This window comes from Panthera onca, chromosome B1 (assembly GCF_046562875.1).
Source record: "Panthera onca isolate mPanOnc1 chromosome B1, mPanOnc1 haplotype 2, whole genome shotgun sequence".
In the NCBI taxonomy this organism is placed as follows: domain Eukaryota; kingdom Metazoa; phylum Chordata; class Mammalia; order Carnivora; family Felidae; genus Panthera; species Panthera onca.
Window position 1 is genome coordinate 192,800,263 of NC_138342.1, and position 17,819 is coordinate 192,818,081.

Here is a 17,819-nt window from a genome sequence, read left to right on the forward strand (position 1 = left end):
CCAGTTTTTTATTGAAGTATATGCTTTTTTATTTATTTCAGCCAGTACCAATATCTATTGCAGTGGTTACCTACTCCAAAACTTAATGACTAAAAGCAACCACCTTCTCATTCTAGGTCACACACCGTGGAGAAGTTTGGCAGGGCTTGGATGGCTAAGGCTGCTGCTTCATGTGGTATTTGCTGGATCATTCCCTATAAACTGACTTGTCACTGAGCTGGAGGAGTTCAAAGGCCACTTCACTTGCCAGGCTGGCACACCGCCAGGGACACCTAGAGAGCTGAGCCCCACTGGGTCCTTCCTCTCCCATGCAGCCTCAGGGTTCATGCAGCACTCTCTCCAGCAAGGTGGTCAGAGTTCCTGCACCACGACCAAGAGCCTTAAAAGCGAGCTGGGAAGCTGAAAATCCTCCCAAACGTGTGACTCAGAATGGGCGTAGTGTTACTTGTACCCTACTCGACTAGTTAAGAAGCTGCAGGCTGAGCTAGATTTCAGAGGGCAGAGGAACAGACTCCACCTTGCCAAGGGAAAGGGCTAATGTCCACAGACAGGGAAGAAATGATGGGGCATTCTAGAGACAACCTCCACAACCAGAAAACACTCCCCAGGTTTGTCAGAAGGTATTTCATTTTCATCCTTATTCTTGAAAGAATCACTCAACTATGTATAAAATTTTAGGCTGGTCATTAGTTTTCAATGATAGTTTAAACATACCATTCCATTGTCTCCAGCATCTTATTATCAGTTATGAAACATATGTTGTCAAACTACTTTCTACTCCTTTTCAGTAGTTTTTTTTTTCACCTCTTACACATATATGACTTTCCCTTTTTCACCGAGCACTTTTATTTCTCTATGATGTGTTTAGGTGTGGAGTGCCTTTTCTTACCTTGCCAAAGAGTCAAATCAATTTTGATGTAAATGTAAAATGTAAAATGTAAATGTAAAACTCATTTAAAAATTTAATGTTTATTTATTTATTTTTTTTAATTTTTTTTTAACGTTTATTCATTTTTGAGACAGAGAGACAGAGCATGAATGGGGGAAGGTCAGAGAGCGAGGGAGACACAGAATCTGAAACAGACTCTAGGCTCTGAGCTGTCAGCACAGAGCCCGACGCGGGGCTTGAACTCACGGACCGCGAGATCATGACCTGAGCCGAAGTCGGACGCCCAACCGACTGAGCCACCCAGGCGCCCCTAATGTTTATTTATTTTTGAGAGAGAGAGAGAGAGAGAGAGAGAGAGAGAGAGAGAGAGAGTGTGGGAGGCAGGGGCAGAGAGAGAGGGAGGCACAGAATCTAAAGCAGGTTCCAGGCTCCCATCTGTCAGCACAGCACAGACCCTGACACGGGACTTGAACTCACAAACCATGAGATCATGACCTGAGCCAAAGTCAGATGCTTAACTGAGTGAGCCACCCAGATGCCCCCAAAGTCATTTATTTTTAAATCTAGTAAATAATTTAGTATTTTCTGTTGAAAAGTACCACTCTCTTATGCTTGAAATATATACATACATACATATTATATGCATACATAAATACATATATACATATACATACATATATATGTATACATATATAAATACATATAAATATATATACATACATATATACATACATATATACACATATATATATATGTGTATATATGTATGTATATATGTATATATATACATATGTATATATATGTGTATATATATATATACACATATGTATGTATGTATATGTGTGTGTATATATATATATTTTTTTTTTTTTTTTTGGAACTTGTCTTAAATATCTGCTAAACATTCTCATTCTAGCTTCCATTCTAGCTACTTCTCCTTTACATTCTTCATCTACTAATTTAGGATTTTTAAAAATCTGACTTCTACCTATCTCGTTCAATGTACTGATTCTCTCTTCAGCAACATCTCCCTTACAGTTTAATCTACCCAATGAGATTTTATTTCAATAGCTATCATTGCATTTCTAGAATTCTTTTTGCTCCTTTAATAAGCTTCCCCCCCATTATATATTGTTCTTGCTTAGTCTACATAGTTTATTTTAAACCTTTAAACACTGTAAAGATACTGACTATAATCTCTCTTGGTTTATCTCATTATATAAAACGTTTTCCAGTGTTAATTGTCAGTTTATTGTAATCACCGACTTTTCTTCCTAAAACATTCAGACAAAACTTTCTGATATTTGCCCCACCAGACTTCTGTTGTGTTGTTTTCATACATGTTTTCCTCCTTACCTTTGCATGAGGTGCTAAAATAAGGAGAAATGTGACTTTAGGCCACACTTGTGTGCAGACATAAGATTGCACATTTGTGTGTTGCTTCGTCAGGTTGGACAGCAGAACTTTTCTCATCCCTGTTCGATGGATGAATTAGGCTCTCACCCTCAAGCAGTTCTGACACGTGAGCTCATTTTCTTCAGACATATTAAAAGTAAATTCTCTAACCACCGAGGCTTCTATTCATGGAGTTAAGCCTCTACAATCATTGGGATTTAGTATCTTGCCCCTCTTTATTGAGCTGTAAGTTCTTTTTCTAGTACCTGATTCCTTTTCTGTGTGTGTGTGCATGCGCGTGCAAGTTTGAAAAGAGAAGGGGGTTGGTTCATGTCAGGTCAGACTATGATATTTACTTAATCATCACTAATTTTGTGTTTACCATCCTCAATTTAATAATCATCATCTGATAAGAGGGAATATATGAATCAAAGGGAAATATCTACTGTTTTTCCCCTTCACTATGTAATTCAGCTCACAGAATTATGGTTCTTTATGAAATATGTAATCCTAATCAAAATTTAAAATGTGTTAAATTAAAAATATCTGAAAAAATTTATAGGCAATATTAAGCTTCAGATAAATGTGTGAAATTTGAGGATTTGAAAATTATGAAATTACCCTTCAGATTCGCCACAATAGATAGACTTTACAGCAAATTTTTTGGTTTAGGGTGAATATGTTGTTAGAACTAAAGGCAGGAGCACATTTTAACATGTTTATAAAGAAACCTAAACTAAGAGTGTATTTTGCTCATCACAAGATTCAGGATTTGCCCTTAACTTATAGCAACATTGGCCACGGCTCACAACCAGCTTTAACTGTCTATGCACCTCCATTAACACATTATGAGAGCAGAAATCCACACCTCCTCAGAACTATAAAAAAAAAACAAAAAAACAAAAAAAAAACAGCACAACTTGGTAACAGAAATTTTGTTTCTAGTCCCATTTATACACTTCTAATTAGAATGGTATTCAGATTTCAGCTTTCTACTTTCTAGAAGAATAAATCTTTTTCAAACTTAGCCATTGTCATCTTTTCTTTTTTCAAATGAGAAAGTGGCACAATTAGGGAAACAAAGAGTAATGAGAAACAAAATCCTTAAGATGCATCGCTTAGACTTGCTTTTTCTATAACATAAGATAAACAAATGATACATGTCCTTTTTTAAAAAGTATGTGGAAGGGACAGCAGACAACTCATTTATATCTGTAGCTCCTGATGTCACCCTGATCAGAATTTCTATCAAATATATTGAGGCCAATATCAAAATCATAGCAAATAGCTGCCTTTAACAGAGGCCTTTGGTGTTTAATCTTTTGAAGCATATGAGAAGCAAAGATATGCCATATGCAAAGTAAAATCCTCTCCTGTCTTTGAAAATACCAAAGGTAACTTTTAAGTGCACTTTCCATTTTCATCTTTGCAGATAAAATGTCTAGTAGGCAGGCTTATAGATGTTCATGGGCTTTCTCTACAATTTAAATGTTTTTGAAATGAATAACAAAAATAGTTACCCTTTTAAAAAAGTCAAATAGCGCTTTAAACTACCTCTATGTAATATACATATTTTAGCATCTGAGTTGACAAATATTATCCACTGAAATATAGCCTTGTGTGTAGATAGCCATACTGTCTAAATTAGATCCATAAAAGTTACAGTTGAGTAAAAAAAATTGATTAATTATAACTTGCATATTTAGTATAGCTATAAATATGCTACCATGTCACAGGTGATGTTTAAACATAGTAAATGCTTTATTACTCCCAGAGCTTATTTTTAAGTTTTATCTGAAACCTACTTTTCATTTGCATTTCCCTGATCATTAGTGATTTTGAGCAGCTCTTCATGGGTAAGTCATTTGTAGATCTTTGGAAACATGCCTATTCAGGTCCTCTGCCTATTTAAACACTGCTTTATTTGTTGTTTTGGTGTTTAATTATATCAATTCTTTATTTATTTTTGAATATTATCCCTTATCAGATATGCCATTTGACAATATCTTCTTCCATTCAATAGGTTGCCTTTTCATTTTGTTGATGGTTCCTTTCCTTATGCACAATATTTTTAGTTTAACATAATTCCAATTGTGTATGTTTGCTTTTGATTCCCTTGCCTGGGGAGGCACATGGTATATCCAAGAAAAATATATAAAGATACAGATATTGCTATCTATATCTATATATTGCTCAGGCTGATGTCCAAGAGACTTACTTCTTGTTTTCTTTTAGGAGTTTTATGGTGTCAGATCTTATGTTTAGGTTTTTAATCCATTTTAAGGGTTTTTTTTCTATCAAACGTAAGAAAGTGGTACAGGTTCATGCTTTTGCATGTAGCGATCTGGTTTTCCCAATACCATCAAAGAGACTGCTTTTCCCATTGTATATTTTTATCACCTTTGATGTAGATTAATTGACTATATAGACCATAATATGTCACCTCAAAATAGAATGGCTGGTATCAAAAACATAAGAAATAACAAGTGTTGGTGAGGATGTGGAGAAAAGGAAATCATTTCACACTCTTTGGGGGATTGGTAATCAGTGCAGCCACTGTGGAATCACTACAGAGGTTTCTCGGAAAAAAAATTACAAATAAAAATAGCATGGAATCTCGTAATTCCACTTCTGGATATTTACCCACAGAAAATGAAATGAGCCTACATATCCGTTGATAAAAGAATAGAGACAGAAGATGTGGCATACAAACACAATGGGATATTACTCAGCCATAAAAAGCGTGAGATTGTGCCACTTGTGACAACATAGATAGAACTAGAAGGTATGATGCTGAGTGAAGTAAGTCAGAGAAAGACAAATACAATATGATTTCACTTCTGTCTGTAACCTAAGACACTGTCAACAACAGAAACAGACTCCTAATACAGAGAAGAAACTGGTGGTAGTGAGAGGAGAAGAGGGGAGAGGTATGATAAGGGGTTAGGCAAAATAAGTGAAGACGATTCCGAGGTGGAAAATCCCAGTTAGTAAGTCATAGGGAAGGAAAGCACAACATAGAGACTACAGTCAATAATACTGTAATAATGGAATGTGACAGATCATGACTGCACTTTACAGTGGTGTAGTCTCGTAATGCATATCTATTATAGTGCATCTCATAAGGTGCATAATTGTTGAATCCCTTTATTACACACCTGAAACTAGTATGTCCAGTATACTTCAATTAAAAATAATAAATAAAATAAAACCTGTACTTCAACTAGAAATGTTTATATGTAATATACAAAGCAAATTTTTCTGATGACTATTTTTTGGATATACTATAATGTTATATAGAATATACTATAATGTTGTAAAGAAAATAACCAAATTTAGTTTCCCTAGACTATGTTTTATTAATGTTTATAATGCAGAGTCAAGAAAAGGGGCTTCTTAGAAAATATATTTAGCGGTCTCTGTGGGCTATGGCAGCAAAGGGACAGAGAGTTTGTGCCTTCATACAAGAATCACACAGCTGATTCTGCTCTTGCAAAATGGACTCCTCCAAGCTGAGTAGACAGTACGAACACAAATGCATCTATTCTATCAACTGGCTATTGCATAGTTATAAAAATAGATGGGGCAGACCAATAGAATTCCAGTTTCCTGATTTCTATCGATGTTCGGTAGTCAAGAGGAATAAACTTACCCCTCAAAGTTTTTTTTTCTCAGAAAGACTGAAGAATGCTTCTGCCCACATAATTGTCTGCTTTACTGAAGTGACTCTCAGCCTTTAGCAGACATGAGATCACATGAAGAGCTTAAGACACACACTACTGAGCCCCAGACCCAGAGACTCTGATTCAGTACATCTGAGGTGAGACCAAGGATTTCTAAGCCCTTTTGTCAGTAATGCTGATGCTGATGGTCCAGGGAGCACACTTTGAGAATCACTGAATTACTGGAATGTATCCATACATGGGAGCTACAGCTTCTTAAACTTCCAAAAGCAGTAGAGATAAAACTTCCAAAATGGTTACATTCTGCACTATCCATGAGATATGTCAGAAGGAGCAGTGGCCTGAACTTCTAATCTTTTTTTTTTGGAACCTTGCACAGAGAGAATGGAATTAATTAAACTGACAGAAGATGTAATCAACAGAATACCCATGGACATAACAGGTGCTACACTGATTCACACGAATCTATCCTAATCTTTTGTTTTTTCATTTATCTTTATCTGCAAATATTTACTCAGTGAAAAGAGAGAAAAGGGAGTGTAAAAAGTATGTCAAGTGCTCAAAGGTCATATTTTAACTGCCCTCCAAACTGGCTCAGTATCCCCAGATGGTATCTTCAAATAGTTTGTGTCAGAAACAAAAAAGAAAATATAAATAAATTAAAAATAAATTATATCCCTAGTTCTTCACCTAATGTCTACTTTCAGTCCCTAAGCTAGTTATTAGAAGCTATTTGTGAAAATAAGTTGTCTTTGAGAACCGCGCTTCAGTGGTTCTGAATGAGTAGAGACGATATCTAGAATGTGAACTTTTGCATGCAGGAGAGAAGGGAGTGGGGAGTCAGGGGGGAAGCACAAGATCGCTTTTCTTCCTGGTCTTTGGTATTTCTCAGTAGCGTCTGGTCTTAGCAACTCTTTTAACCTCCAGCTGAACTCTGTTTCCTTATTTCTAAAATGGCAACAGTAATGTCTTTCTACCACTAGATTGTTGAGAAAACCAAATTAGGTCGAGTCTTATTTTCTTATAATTAGCTACAATCTAACATATTCAATGCTGTTAAAAAAAAAAAGTAGGATGGGTGCCATTGTTAATAAGAGGAGAGTATCTTTAAATTTTTTTAATGTTTATTTATTTCTGAGAGAAAGAGAGAAAGAGAGGGACGGAGACACAGAATCTGAAGCAAACTCCAGGCTCCTAGCTGTCAACACACACACACACACACACACAGGGCTCGAACTTGCGAGCCGCTGCAAAATCCTTATCTGAGCCAAAGTCAGAGGCTTAAGTGAGTCACCCAGGCACCACAAGGAATGTATCTTTAGATCTCTTACTGTAATTCAACTATACACTCCTAGTATCGCCTCGGTTTATAAAAAGCAATAATGGGCTATATATTACGAATGGTTAATATGTCACCTACTCTAAAAACTGACTTTGCCATGTGTCAATCTTACTCCAGTTCCGTGAAATTTGTTTCTCCTCAATGTGAGATGATGCTAGACTTGATAGCTTTTTAATATCGTGTTTATCACTATTCATAATACTCAGCAAAAATGCAGAAAATGTTCACTGGAAATGTTATATGGTGGGTGAATAGATGTTAATTTTCCAATTAAAATATTATTAGTCCAGAAAGAGAGCCACATTTTCAGTGAGCCTTTTTCTCTCCTCTTTTCCTCTGTGTTTGCGCGTCTGGGCACGACTACACTTCTTGGCTGCAAACTCAGCATCAGTATCCCCATAAGGAGTGATTTCAGATTTCCTGTATTAAATAATGTAGATACGGTAGGGGTGAAAGTGAAATATCTTACTAGGAAATAAAAGAGTCTTAAACAAAAGGCCCTCTGTCAAGAATGATGTCCTTTGTATGCTCTTTGTCTCTGTGGATGACAACAACAACAACAACAACAACAACAACAACAGCAACAGCAACAAAGTGGCAAGTTGATGCTTCTGAACTATACTGCTGAAAGCAAAGCCGCAGCCTTGCAGGTGAACTTGGAACAATGTGTCTGCATCACCTTCTAGAATGAGCCATCTTATTAGGGATAGGACCTTCCCACTCTCAGACGGTATGTAAAACTATACGTGGCTAACTGTAAATGACCATTGAAAAATCTTTAAAATTTACACATATTACAGCAACATTCAGATTAAAGACCAAGTGTGAGTCCTCATCACCTCTTGCTTTTCAACTCTTTCTGAGCTTTTGCCTTTCACAAGCATCGGTTAAAAATCTGAGATGACATACGTCTTCCGATGCTTTCGTCTTGGGGAATGCAAACAGCACTGAATACGGTAATTTTAGAACCAAACAGAAGTGAATTGGAATTTGGTCTCAGGGAATGTTTCAAACAAACAAACAAACTAACAAACAAACAAACAAACACATTGCCATGGATGATTTCTCTGACTCTCATTAACATATAATTCTCAAAGACACAAATACGTTTGATGTGTATGCACTGATATATAAACTCTGTGTTCACTTCAGCTGTACTGTGAAATGTCACAGCCATACTGTGAAATCTCATAAAATTTTGAGATCTATGTAGCACACTAACAGTATATTGCTGCCTCAACCCTGACAAGAAACAAGTGTCGAGGGCTTCCTTTTATATGTTTCAACGATGTTTAAAATATAGAGACAGGAATACACAGGCTGCAGACATACTAAAATATATGAGTTTTCTCCATGAGAAAACAAATGTGTTAAAGACATTACGCAAAAACATATTTAAAGCAATTGCTAACATGAAATCTGGATATCTAAGGTCAGTCTGGATCGCTGCTTTCCCATCTTTCCTCAAGTGAAAGAAAATTACATGGATTATTTAAAAATGAAAGCTGTATTTCAGTGTTGGACATGTAAAATCAAGACTGAGCACCCCTGAATTCTTGATGCATCTTCTTTCTGCAGATATCCGGTAAAATAGTGAAGGCCTAATGGCAAATTCAAGACTAGATGTTTGAGGGTTTATAGCACCATGTTACTTTACTGTGTGAGATTTATTCTGTTTGTGAAAGAATTATTCTTAAGAAGTGGGGTACCTGAATGAGGAACTTACTATTCATTACAGGTGATCACAAATCAAGTAGGAAAATGTAGTGTTAGCCATTTCTGGATTAAAATATGTCTTCAAAAAAACAAAGTCATTAAAAATCCATTATTTCCTTTCCTGATAAAGATCAAATTTGTTTCTAAATATTCACATATTTAAATGAAAGTTCACTACTTTGAGGATTTTTAATCAATCGTGAAGTCCATTACATATGAGAAGAAAACTAACAATACAAAAATTCACTGTGATAGTGATGCGCGATAACAGATCTATCAGCAGAGTGGTATTACTAGTGTAATAAACATCTATATTGTTACACTACACATTTTACTGAACAACCATACAGAGAATTAAAGGAAAAATCATCTAGATGGGCAACAACATGTTCTGTGTCTGATCCACTTTTCATTTGCCATACATTTATTCTTTTATTTTTTCTCTTAACTTTCCCTAAAGTTGATGGGTTTAAGACTGCTATTTCTTTAAAAGCTTAACAGCTTTTACGACATTTTATCGTGGTGTTTCTTTAGATAGTTCTCAGCAGGACAGGAGTTCGGCATTATACAAATGCAGCGTGTGTGTGAGTGCCCATGTCCACACATACAAATATGCATATATGCATACAAGCAAAGAATAATATTTTGGAGAAAACTAACAGTTTTAATCCACAGGATGCCCTTCAGACACTGCTTTGTCCTCAAAGGACAAATAAATACCTAAAATTGAAACCCCAGGGGAACCTGGGTAGCTCAGTCAGTTAAGCGTCCGACTTCAGCTCAGGTCATGATCTCACGGGTCATGGGTTCGAACCCTGAGTCAGGCTCTGTGCTGACAGCTCAGAGTCTGGAGTCTGCGTTGGATTCCTTGTCTCCCTCTCTCTCTCTGCCCCTTCCTTGCTTGTGCACTCTCTCTCTCTCTCTCTCAAAAATAAACTTAAGAAAAACTGAAACCTCAATATATTTAATTAAAAGACACGTGAAGTAGAAGATGCGGACATGGATGAATCACTGACAAAATGTATGATGTCATTTCAGTTATATGTGCTGCCTTGATGAGAAAGACAAAATTTTGAAGCTTCAATTTCTGGTCTGCCAATGACTGTCTAATTTAGTATTTTGAAATCTCCTTTGATTTACACCAGTAATGATCTGACTTAATAAATAGTTGCTTTATATTCTCACTCTTCTCCCAAGAGAAGCCCTCCAGTCTATAGTTATTTGTCACTAGTAACTATAGGGAATATACAAAGACAACCACAAAAGTCATATAGTATTAGAAATAACTGTATGTTCTGGGCAGTAAGTGACATGATCTCGATAAACAGATAGCTGAGGGAGTTTTCAGTAAGAAAAATGTAGGATATCTACGGACTAGACTTAAATTCTTATGTTTAGAACTACGACTTAGTTAATGTGGTTGACCTCTCTTAAAGGGAAGGTTTTATCAGGTGAAGGCATACGATCTCAAACAGACCTTTCTAAACTTTATTTACATGGGCATCTCTTTCAGAGTAATATATAATCTCAAGAATATTCATGGGAATTAAAATAATAGTTTATAATTTGTTATGGCTGCAATACTTTACAGAAAATTTATATTTTGGTCATATTATTAAATACTGCATTACAGTGAAATAGAAAATAGCAACACAGTAGATTTAAATGCAACCTCATCAATCATGACAAACATAAACAGACTAGGGATTCCAAATAAAAGGTAAATAACATCATACTAGATTAAAAAAACTACCCAACTGTACTTTCTTCAAGAGAAGCACTTTAAATATAATGCAAAAAAGAGGGGCTCTTGGGTGGCTCAGTCAGTTGAGCATCTGACTCTTGATTGCAGATCAGGTCATTCTCTCACGGTTCTAAAATCAAGCCCCATGTGAGGCTCTGTGGTGACAGCACAGGCCCTGTTTGGAATTCTCTGTCTCCCTTGCTCTCTGCCACTCCCCCATGCACATATGTTCTCTCTCTCACAAAATAAGTAAACATTAAAAAAAATTAAAAACATATAATGCAAAAAGACAGTCCAAAGTAAAAAGAGAAAATAAACACACACATGCCCACACACACCACACACCAGAAGCTAGATTGCCTAGTTTAGTATCAGACAAAACAGACATTGAGACAAGGAGTAATAGCTTCACAAATAGACACTATATGGGGCCATTAACAAGTCTCAATCATGTTTTTGGCATCCACATGGGAGTGGGGAAGCAGGCCACAGCTCATCACTGTGTTAGAGCTCAAGTGCCCTAAGGAGATAGCCCTCATGGGTGAATGGCCCATTTCAGTTTGTTGGAGATCAAACAGCTGCACAGGGTGGTAGAAAACTAGAGTCCGGACGACACGAAGTGAGAGTGTGCACAGCTGGAGGGAGATGCCTGTGAGATGGGCAGACTGATGACATACTAGAATATTGATCAGATAAGTAAATATACGAAGGATAAAGGGAGACATTCCATGTCTGTGAATGAGTCTAAGAATACAAAAAGGTAGGTATCCTTGTGAACTCATGGTTTTCAACATAAAAGTTTGATAAATATAAACATTTCATGCATGCATGTATGTATGTATGTATCTGCCTATCTATCTACCTACCTACCTACCTATCATTATATAGTCTGCGGAAGCAGATGCTAAGCCAGACTTTGACATGCAAGATATTTTTAAGTGATCAACAACTACAGAAGGTAGCGGGGGAGAGGTGAGCAAAGGGAAAAGTCAAACTTTCTCAAACTCTTTTTCAACCTCAAGGGAAGCTTTGAAGCATAAATGGCCTTCCAGACTCATTCCTCAATGGGCTGAAATGCCCAGGGCCTTTAGACCCCCGAGATGATCAGTCAATGTGGATTTCTTCCTGAAGGACCGCGAGTCGGGCGAGGTAGCTCTCCGCAGTTGAAGATAAAGCCCTGAGACCTGAAGTCTGTCTGCGTCTACTCCCAGCAGACACATTTCTAGGTCCATTACATACAAACCTACAGATACACACACACACACACACACACACACACACACACACACACACACACACACACACGCTTCAGCTATAATGCTTGTTTTGCAACAAATTTGCCCTGGTATGGTTGACGTACTTGGGAGCATTTGGGGCCTAATATATATTTTGAGTAAGTGTCTGTGCTATTTCCCCCTTTAAAAACATGGATAAAAGTAGAAAATTGTACTCAGCTAATATGAGGGGTGGGAACACACAAAAGCTCCACATGCACGCTCCACATTTAGCAGCTGTCTCGATTCATTGCATGTATTGTTGTACATGGTTGTGTTTTGTTACATTTTTCTTACTCGTAAACTGTCCTCTATGTATTAAAACTAAAACCAAACAAAAAACCCCACCTCATTAAACATCTCAAAATCGTTTCAGTGCCCTGCTTCAAAATGCCAAGCAGAGAGTGTAAGTAAAGCATCCTCTCTGCGTGAAGAACTGAAGGCGACAGAGCCCAATCTCCCCTCAGTGGCTCCTTTATGGGCCTGCTGTGGCTGATTTAGTGGTTTGACATGTCCCTAGTATTTCCAGAGACTTTAGCTGTTGAGTAAAGCCATTGATTGAGGGGAGAAAATGGTGGGAAAAAGAAAATTGACAGTAAGACAGAAGTGAAAGGTGGCTATAAACTGGATCAAATATTCAGTTTTTTTTCTAAATATTCAGTTTTGATAAAATCTTGATAAAATATCTATTATACACACATTGCCCAAAAGACCTATAAATGAAAGACAGAAAAGTCTGCGCCAAGATTTGAGGCTGTTAAAAGTGGCTTAACTGTGGCATTTGGAACAACGGAGCAATGACCCACATCGGTCCACGGCAGGCGTTGCAACCCTTCCTTCTGATTTCAGATTACCCAACCTTCCACCAATTCATAGTAACTGAGAAGCGATAGCTCTTCCAAGATCCAATTCCATAAAAGACCTCAAAAATTTGTTTTTTTCCAAAGGTGAAGTACCATATTTACCATAGTCATTATGTATTTTTAACCATTTTTTTATGTGTGAAATTATGCTTTTATTAGGTTCTTATTTTCTTTTATATGTCACTGATGAAAACGTTGAGTGTTTCTGCTCCAACCTTTTTCCATAAGCCCTGTGGTTTTTGTTGCCTGATTATGCATAGCGTAGTGATTTTTAGGAATGTGTGTAACATCACAGAACTAACTGTATGTACATATGTACACATCAGACTCCTCTATTATATATAAAAATTGTATGAGATGATATAAACAAAAATATATGGCCATATAAGTCCATATGCTTCAATTAGGATCATATGATCTCCTTTTTTTTTTAGCTTTATGCCTTCTGATCTTTAAACAATTATCTATAAAATGAAATACATTAAGCTTTTTTTTTTTTCATTATGAAAAGCAAAGTAAAGGGACAAATGCAGCAAAATGCTGAGTTGTTCTAGCAGCAATTTCTTATATCCTAGGCAAGGAGAAAGCTCCATTATGGGAGCAGCTTAGCATAGTTTAAAAGCACAGTTGGATCATATTTAATAGCAAAAGCATCCAACTTGGGACAGCAGTGGGGTCCCACAGCACTAGACAGCACACACATTTTGAAGGTTAATGATGACCTAGTCTATTCTTACACTGCATTATTCTACTCTATGCAGAAATTTCAAGAAAAAGGTAGAGGAGTACGTGGGAAGATGTGCTGAGGACTGCCAGAATAATGTACAGGTATATATGCAGTTTTATTTCTTATGGATTTTATCTTCCCACGTCCATGCCTGTCATAAGACATCTCTGATCATTTCTTCTCAGAAGAGATGTTTTATTAAACCCCAAGGAAAAAGTTGTCTGAAAGACTCTTCCGGCCCTGGCCGTTGTTTTCCTGCTATCTGCTATTTAAAGGTTGCTGCAGAGAAGCATCTGCAGAGCCCAAAAGAGGCGGCAGGAAGCTAAGAGTGAGCAGGAGTGGGCAGGGGCTGGGTGGGCACCACGGCCAGGGTCACCGCCACAGAGGCACTGAAGTGCAAGATGCAGGCTCTGCAGCAGGAAGGCCAGGATACCCAGGAGGGGGCCAAGCGCCCTCTCTGCTCTCAGGCGAGGGGGGGAAGTGGAGCCTGGGAGCAGGCAGAGGCTGAGGTGGCCTCCTTGAACCCCAGGATCCAGCAGGTGGAAGAGGAGCTGGACGGTGCCCAGGAGCGAGCGCCTGGCCACTGCCCTGCAAAAGCCAGAGGAAGCTGAGAAAGCCGCTGATGGGAGTGAGAGAGGAATGAAAGTTACGGAACACCAAGCCTTAACAGTTGAAGTAGGGGTGCCTGGGTGGCTCAGTCGGTTAAGCATCTGACTTCAGCTCAGGTCATGATCTCACTGCTTGTGAGTTTGAGCCCTGCCTAGGGCTCTGTGCTGACAGCTCAGAGCCTGGAACCTGCTTCGGATTCTGTGTCTCCCTCTCTCTGCCCCTCCCCCACTCATCCTCTCTCTGGGTCTCATAAATAAATAAATAAATAAATAAATAAATAAATAAATAACATTTACCAAAAAAAAAGATGAAGTAAAGACAGAATTCCAGGAAATCCAACTCGGAGAAGCAAAGTGCATTGCAGAAGAGGCAGTGGGAAGTATGAAGGAGTGGCTGGGGATTACAGAGGGGGACTTGGAGAGCAGAGAGGAGCAAGCCAAGCCGCAGAGTCCCTGTGCCTGGAGACAGAGGAGCCAACCAGACCGACAGACCTGAACGTGAAGTGCCTGAGTACTGCTGAAGAAAAGGACTCTCAGAGGGAAGACAAATGTGGGGACGGGGTAAGGCTCCTTGCGGATACAGTCCAGGAGGCAGAGCCCCGTGCCGAGTTTGCGGAGAGGTCGGTGGCCAAGCTGGAGAAGACAACTAATGACTTGCAAGATCAGCCGAGAGGCACCAAAGGGGAGCACGCCTGTACCAAGAGGCCGGCTCGACTCTGCCTGACCTGAATGAGGGGTACAGCACCCCAGGCCCAAGCTGCCTCTGCTCCTCCCTCTGACCTCCACTCTGCCTTTCCCTCGCCAGACAGAAGCTGGCCTTGGAACTGAGGGCTGACCTTCCACCGGAAGGCTGCTTTCTCTCTTTGCCACCTCTCTCCCAGCCCAACTCCTGTGTCTTTTTCAAAACACTGTCCCTGCCTCTCTCCTGAGGTTTCATTTGGGCTTGAGGCTGAGCACCTTCGGAAACAACATTTAAGAGAATGTGAGCACCATGTAAAGGGTTCTTGAAAGCATGTTGCGTTATACACGTTTTACAATTACCTTTTCTGTTGTTGATGATGCAGCAGCCATTTGTACAACATTCCTAACAATTCCACGTCTGAGGCAGTAGTCTAACACCTTCCTCCCATTTGGAAAGAAATGTTTTGACTTAATGCATACTGTCCCCTCCACAGGGGAGGGAGGGAGAAAGGCAGGGGTCTGCCTTACTGAGGGCCAGAGACAGGAAAGGGACCCACGGTGATTCCACAGTGATTCCAGGAGGAATAAAAAACGAAAAAGTGTGGCTCACAGTTTCAGCTTTAAGGCATCTTCAAGCAACTTTGTTTTTATTTTTATTTTTTCATCAGAATTGACCAAATTGAGATGTGAGCCCTCTGAGACCAAATCCTTCTTGTATTTTTACCCCTTTCCCAAACCCTCACAGAATGAATCAGGTTCCCCTGATGTTGAGGTGACCACTTACTTGCTCTCCTGCCTCCTTTAAGGAAAAGAAAAGAAAAGAAAAGAAAAGAAAAGAAAAGAAAAGAAAAGAAAGAAAAGAAAAAAAAGGAAAGAAAAGAAAAGAAAGGAAAGAAGAAAAAAAAAGGAAAGAAAAGAAAAGAAAAAAAAGGAAAGAAAAGAAAGGAAAAGAAAAGAAAAGAAAGGAGAGGAGAGGAGAGGAGAGGAGAGGAGAGGAGAGGAGAGGAGAGGAGAGGAAAGGAAAGAAAGAAAGAAAGAAAGAAAGAAAGAAAGAAAGAAAGAAAGAAAGAAAAAGAAAATCATGTGTTTGCCATTGATTTGGCCATATGAAACAGACTTGTCTTGTCACTTTTTTGTGGGTCTGAAGCTGTTGCCTCTTAAAGTGCCACCTCATTGTGCTTTGTATCAGTTAGTGCCAGAGAGATCTTAAGTAGCTTATGTCCAAAACTGGTTTTAAATTTTATGTTATTTTGAAACTTTGCTTCTTTAGGGTTGGGGCACACTGGCCATCCCAATGGCTGAGAACTCTCTGCAGTCTTTGGGCGGATGTTGTGCTGATCTTTTAAAAAAAAAAGTTTCTTTCCCTACCCAATTCCCCTTTTTGGTGAGGTTTCTGTGAGGTCTGTTAAGTATGCATCTTGCTGCTCACTGGCTTAAAATGCACTCTCCTTTGGTGTGCTCGCTCTCTCTGGGGGCTAATTGAGAGAAAGAAATTAATACTGCAACTATTTTGATATTGCAAATCAACAGGTGTCCTTTTGAAATAAAGAACCAGCCCCTCCAAAATAAATAAATGGAATACATGAATAAAGCTTGTTGGAAATGCCTTTGAAACGGCAAGAGGAGAGTCGTATTGAGCATTTCTCATGTGTGTGTTAGACATCTGCATATCTTCTTTAGAAAAATGACTTTCCATATCTTCTGCCCATTTCTTGAACTGGATTATTTATTATTTGGGTGCTGTGTTTGAGAAGTCCTTTACAGATTTTGATGTGGGAAATCAAATAGCTATGTCCTGGGTTAGGAGATTATAAAGAACACATTGCAAAGCAGAAAACTGCTTTCTGGCCTTGCTGAAAACAGCAGACCGTGCTTGGTTTATCTAGTTCATATCTCTCTAGGGGGCACTCACTTTGCTTTTCTAGTTCATGTCTATCTAGGGGTTAGATCCTGCCTATTGTCATAAATTCCGCAGACAGTGTTATCGCATGGAATATTTTATCCTGTCTTGTTTTTTTGCACGTTTTCTATACGTTCTTACCGGCACATAGCCCACCAACGTATTGCGCAATGTTACGCTAAATGTCATCTCAGCACATGCAGGAGCTTGAGGGCAGCTCGGGGAGAGTCCTCATAGCCTCCCTCTCACCTCCCCTGACTTGGATGGAGTCTTTAGTCATCCTTTGCGCCCCCCTCGGCTTTGCTGGACAAAGCCGAAAGCCAAACTCACAACTGGTGACTCTGACGTGATCCCACAACTTGGATACTAACCCTTCATCACATGGACCATTTGCAAATATCTTCTCCCATTCCTTAAGTTGTCTTTGAGTTTTGTTAATTATTTCCTTCGCTGTGTAGAAGCTGAAAGGGGAACCGTCGCGCACTGCTGGTGGGAAAGCAAACTGTGCAGCCCCTCTGGAAAACAGTACAGATGTTCCTCAAAAAGTTAAAAATAGAACCAGCTTATGAGTCAGCAATTGCAGCACTAAGTTTTTACCCAAAGGATATAAAAATACAGAATCAAAGGGACACATGCATCCCAATGTCTATACCAGCACTATCAACAATAGCCAAAGTATGTAAAGAGCCCAAATGTCCATCAACTGATGAATGGATAAAGAATATGTGTTATCTATCTATCTATCTATCTATCTATCTATCTATCTATCCCACCCCCACACACACACAATGGAATATTTCTCAGCCATCAAAGAATGAAATCTTGCCATGTGCAACCGTGCGGATGGAACTAGAGTGTCTTATGCCAACTAAAATAAGTCTATCAGAGAAAGACAAATACCTTATGACTTCACTCATACGTGGAATTTAAGAAACAAAACAGATAAACAGAGGGGAAGGGAAGAAAGAGAAAGAGAGAGAGAGAGAGAGAGAGAGAG

General features: G+C 38.7%; 1 protein-coding gene and 1 long non-coding RNA gene across 4 annotated transcripts in view; one reads left to right on the forward strand and one right to left on the reverse strand.

The window, feature by feature from the left end:
* Positions 1–14,996, forward strand: part of LOC144615989 (uncharacterized) — a 38,023-nt gene extending 23,027 nt beyond the window's left edge. The window contains 4 exon segments of the mRNA XM_081795419.1: positions 14,004–14,199; positions 14,201–14,298; positions 14,545–14,681; positions 14,684–14,996. Coding sequence (XP_081651545.1) covers positions 14,004–14,199; positions 14,201–14,298; positions 14,545–14,681; positions 14,684–14,970 — 718 coding nt within the window. The 3' untranslated portion in view covers positions 14,971–14,996.
* The window catches only part of LOC132691500 (uncharacterized), a 1,565,096-nt gene that overhangs the window by 948,057 nt on the left and 599,220 nt on the right, over positions 1–17,819 (reverse strand). The gene's annotated exons all lie outside the window — the stretch shown is intronic.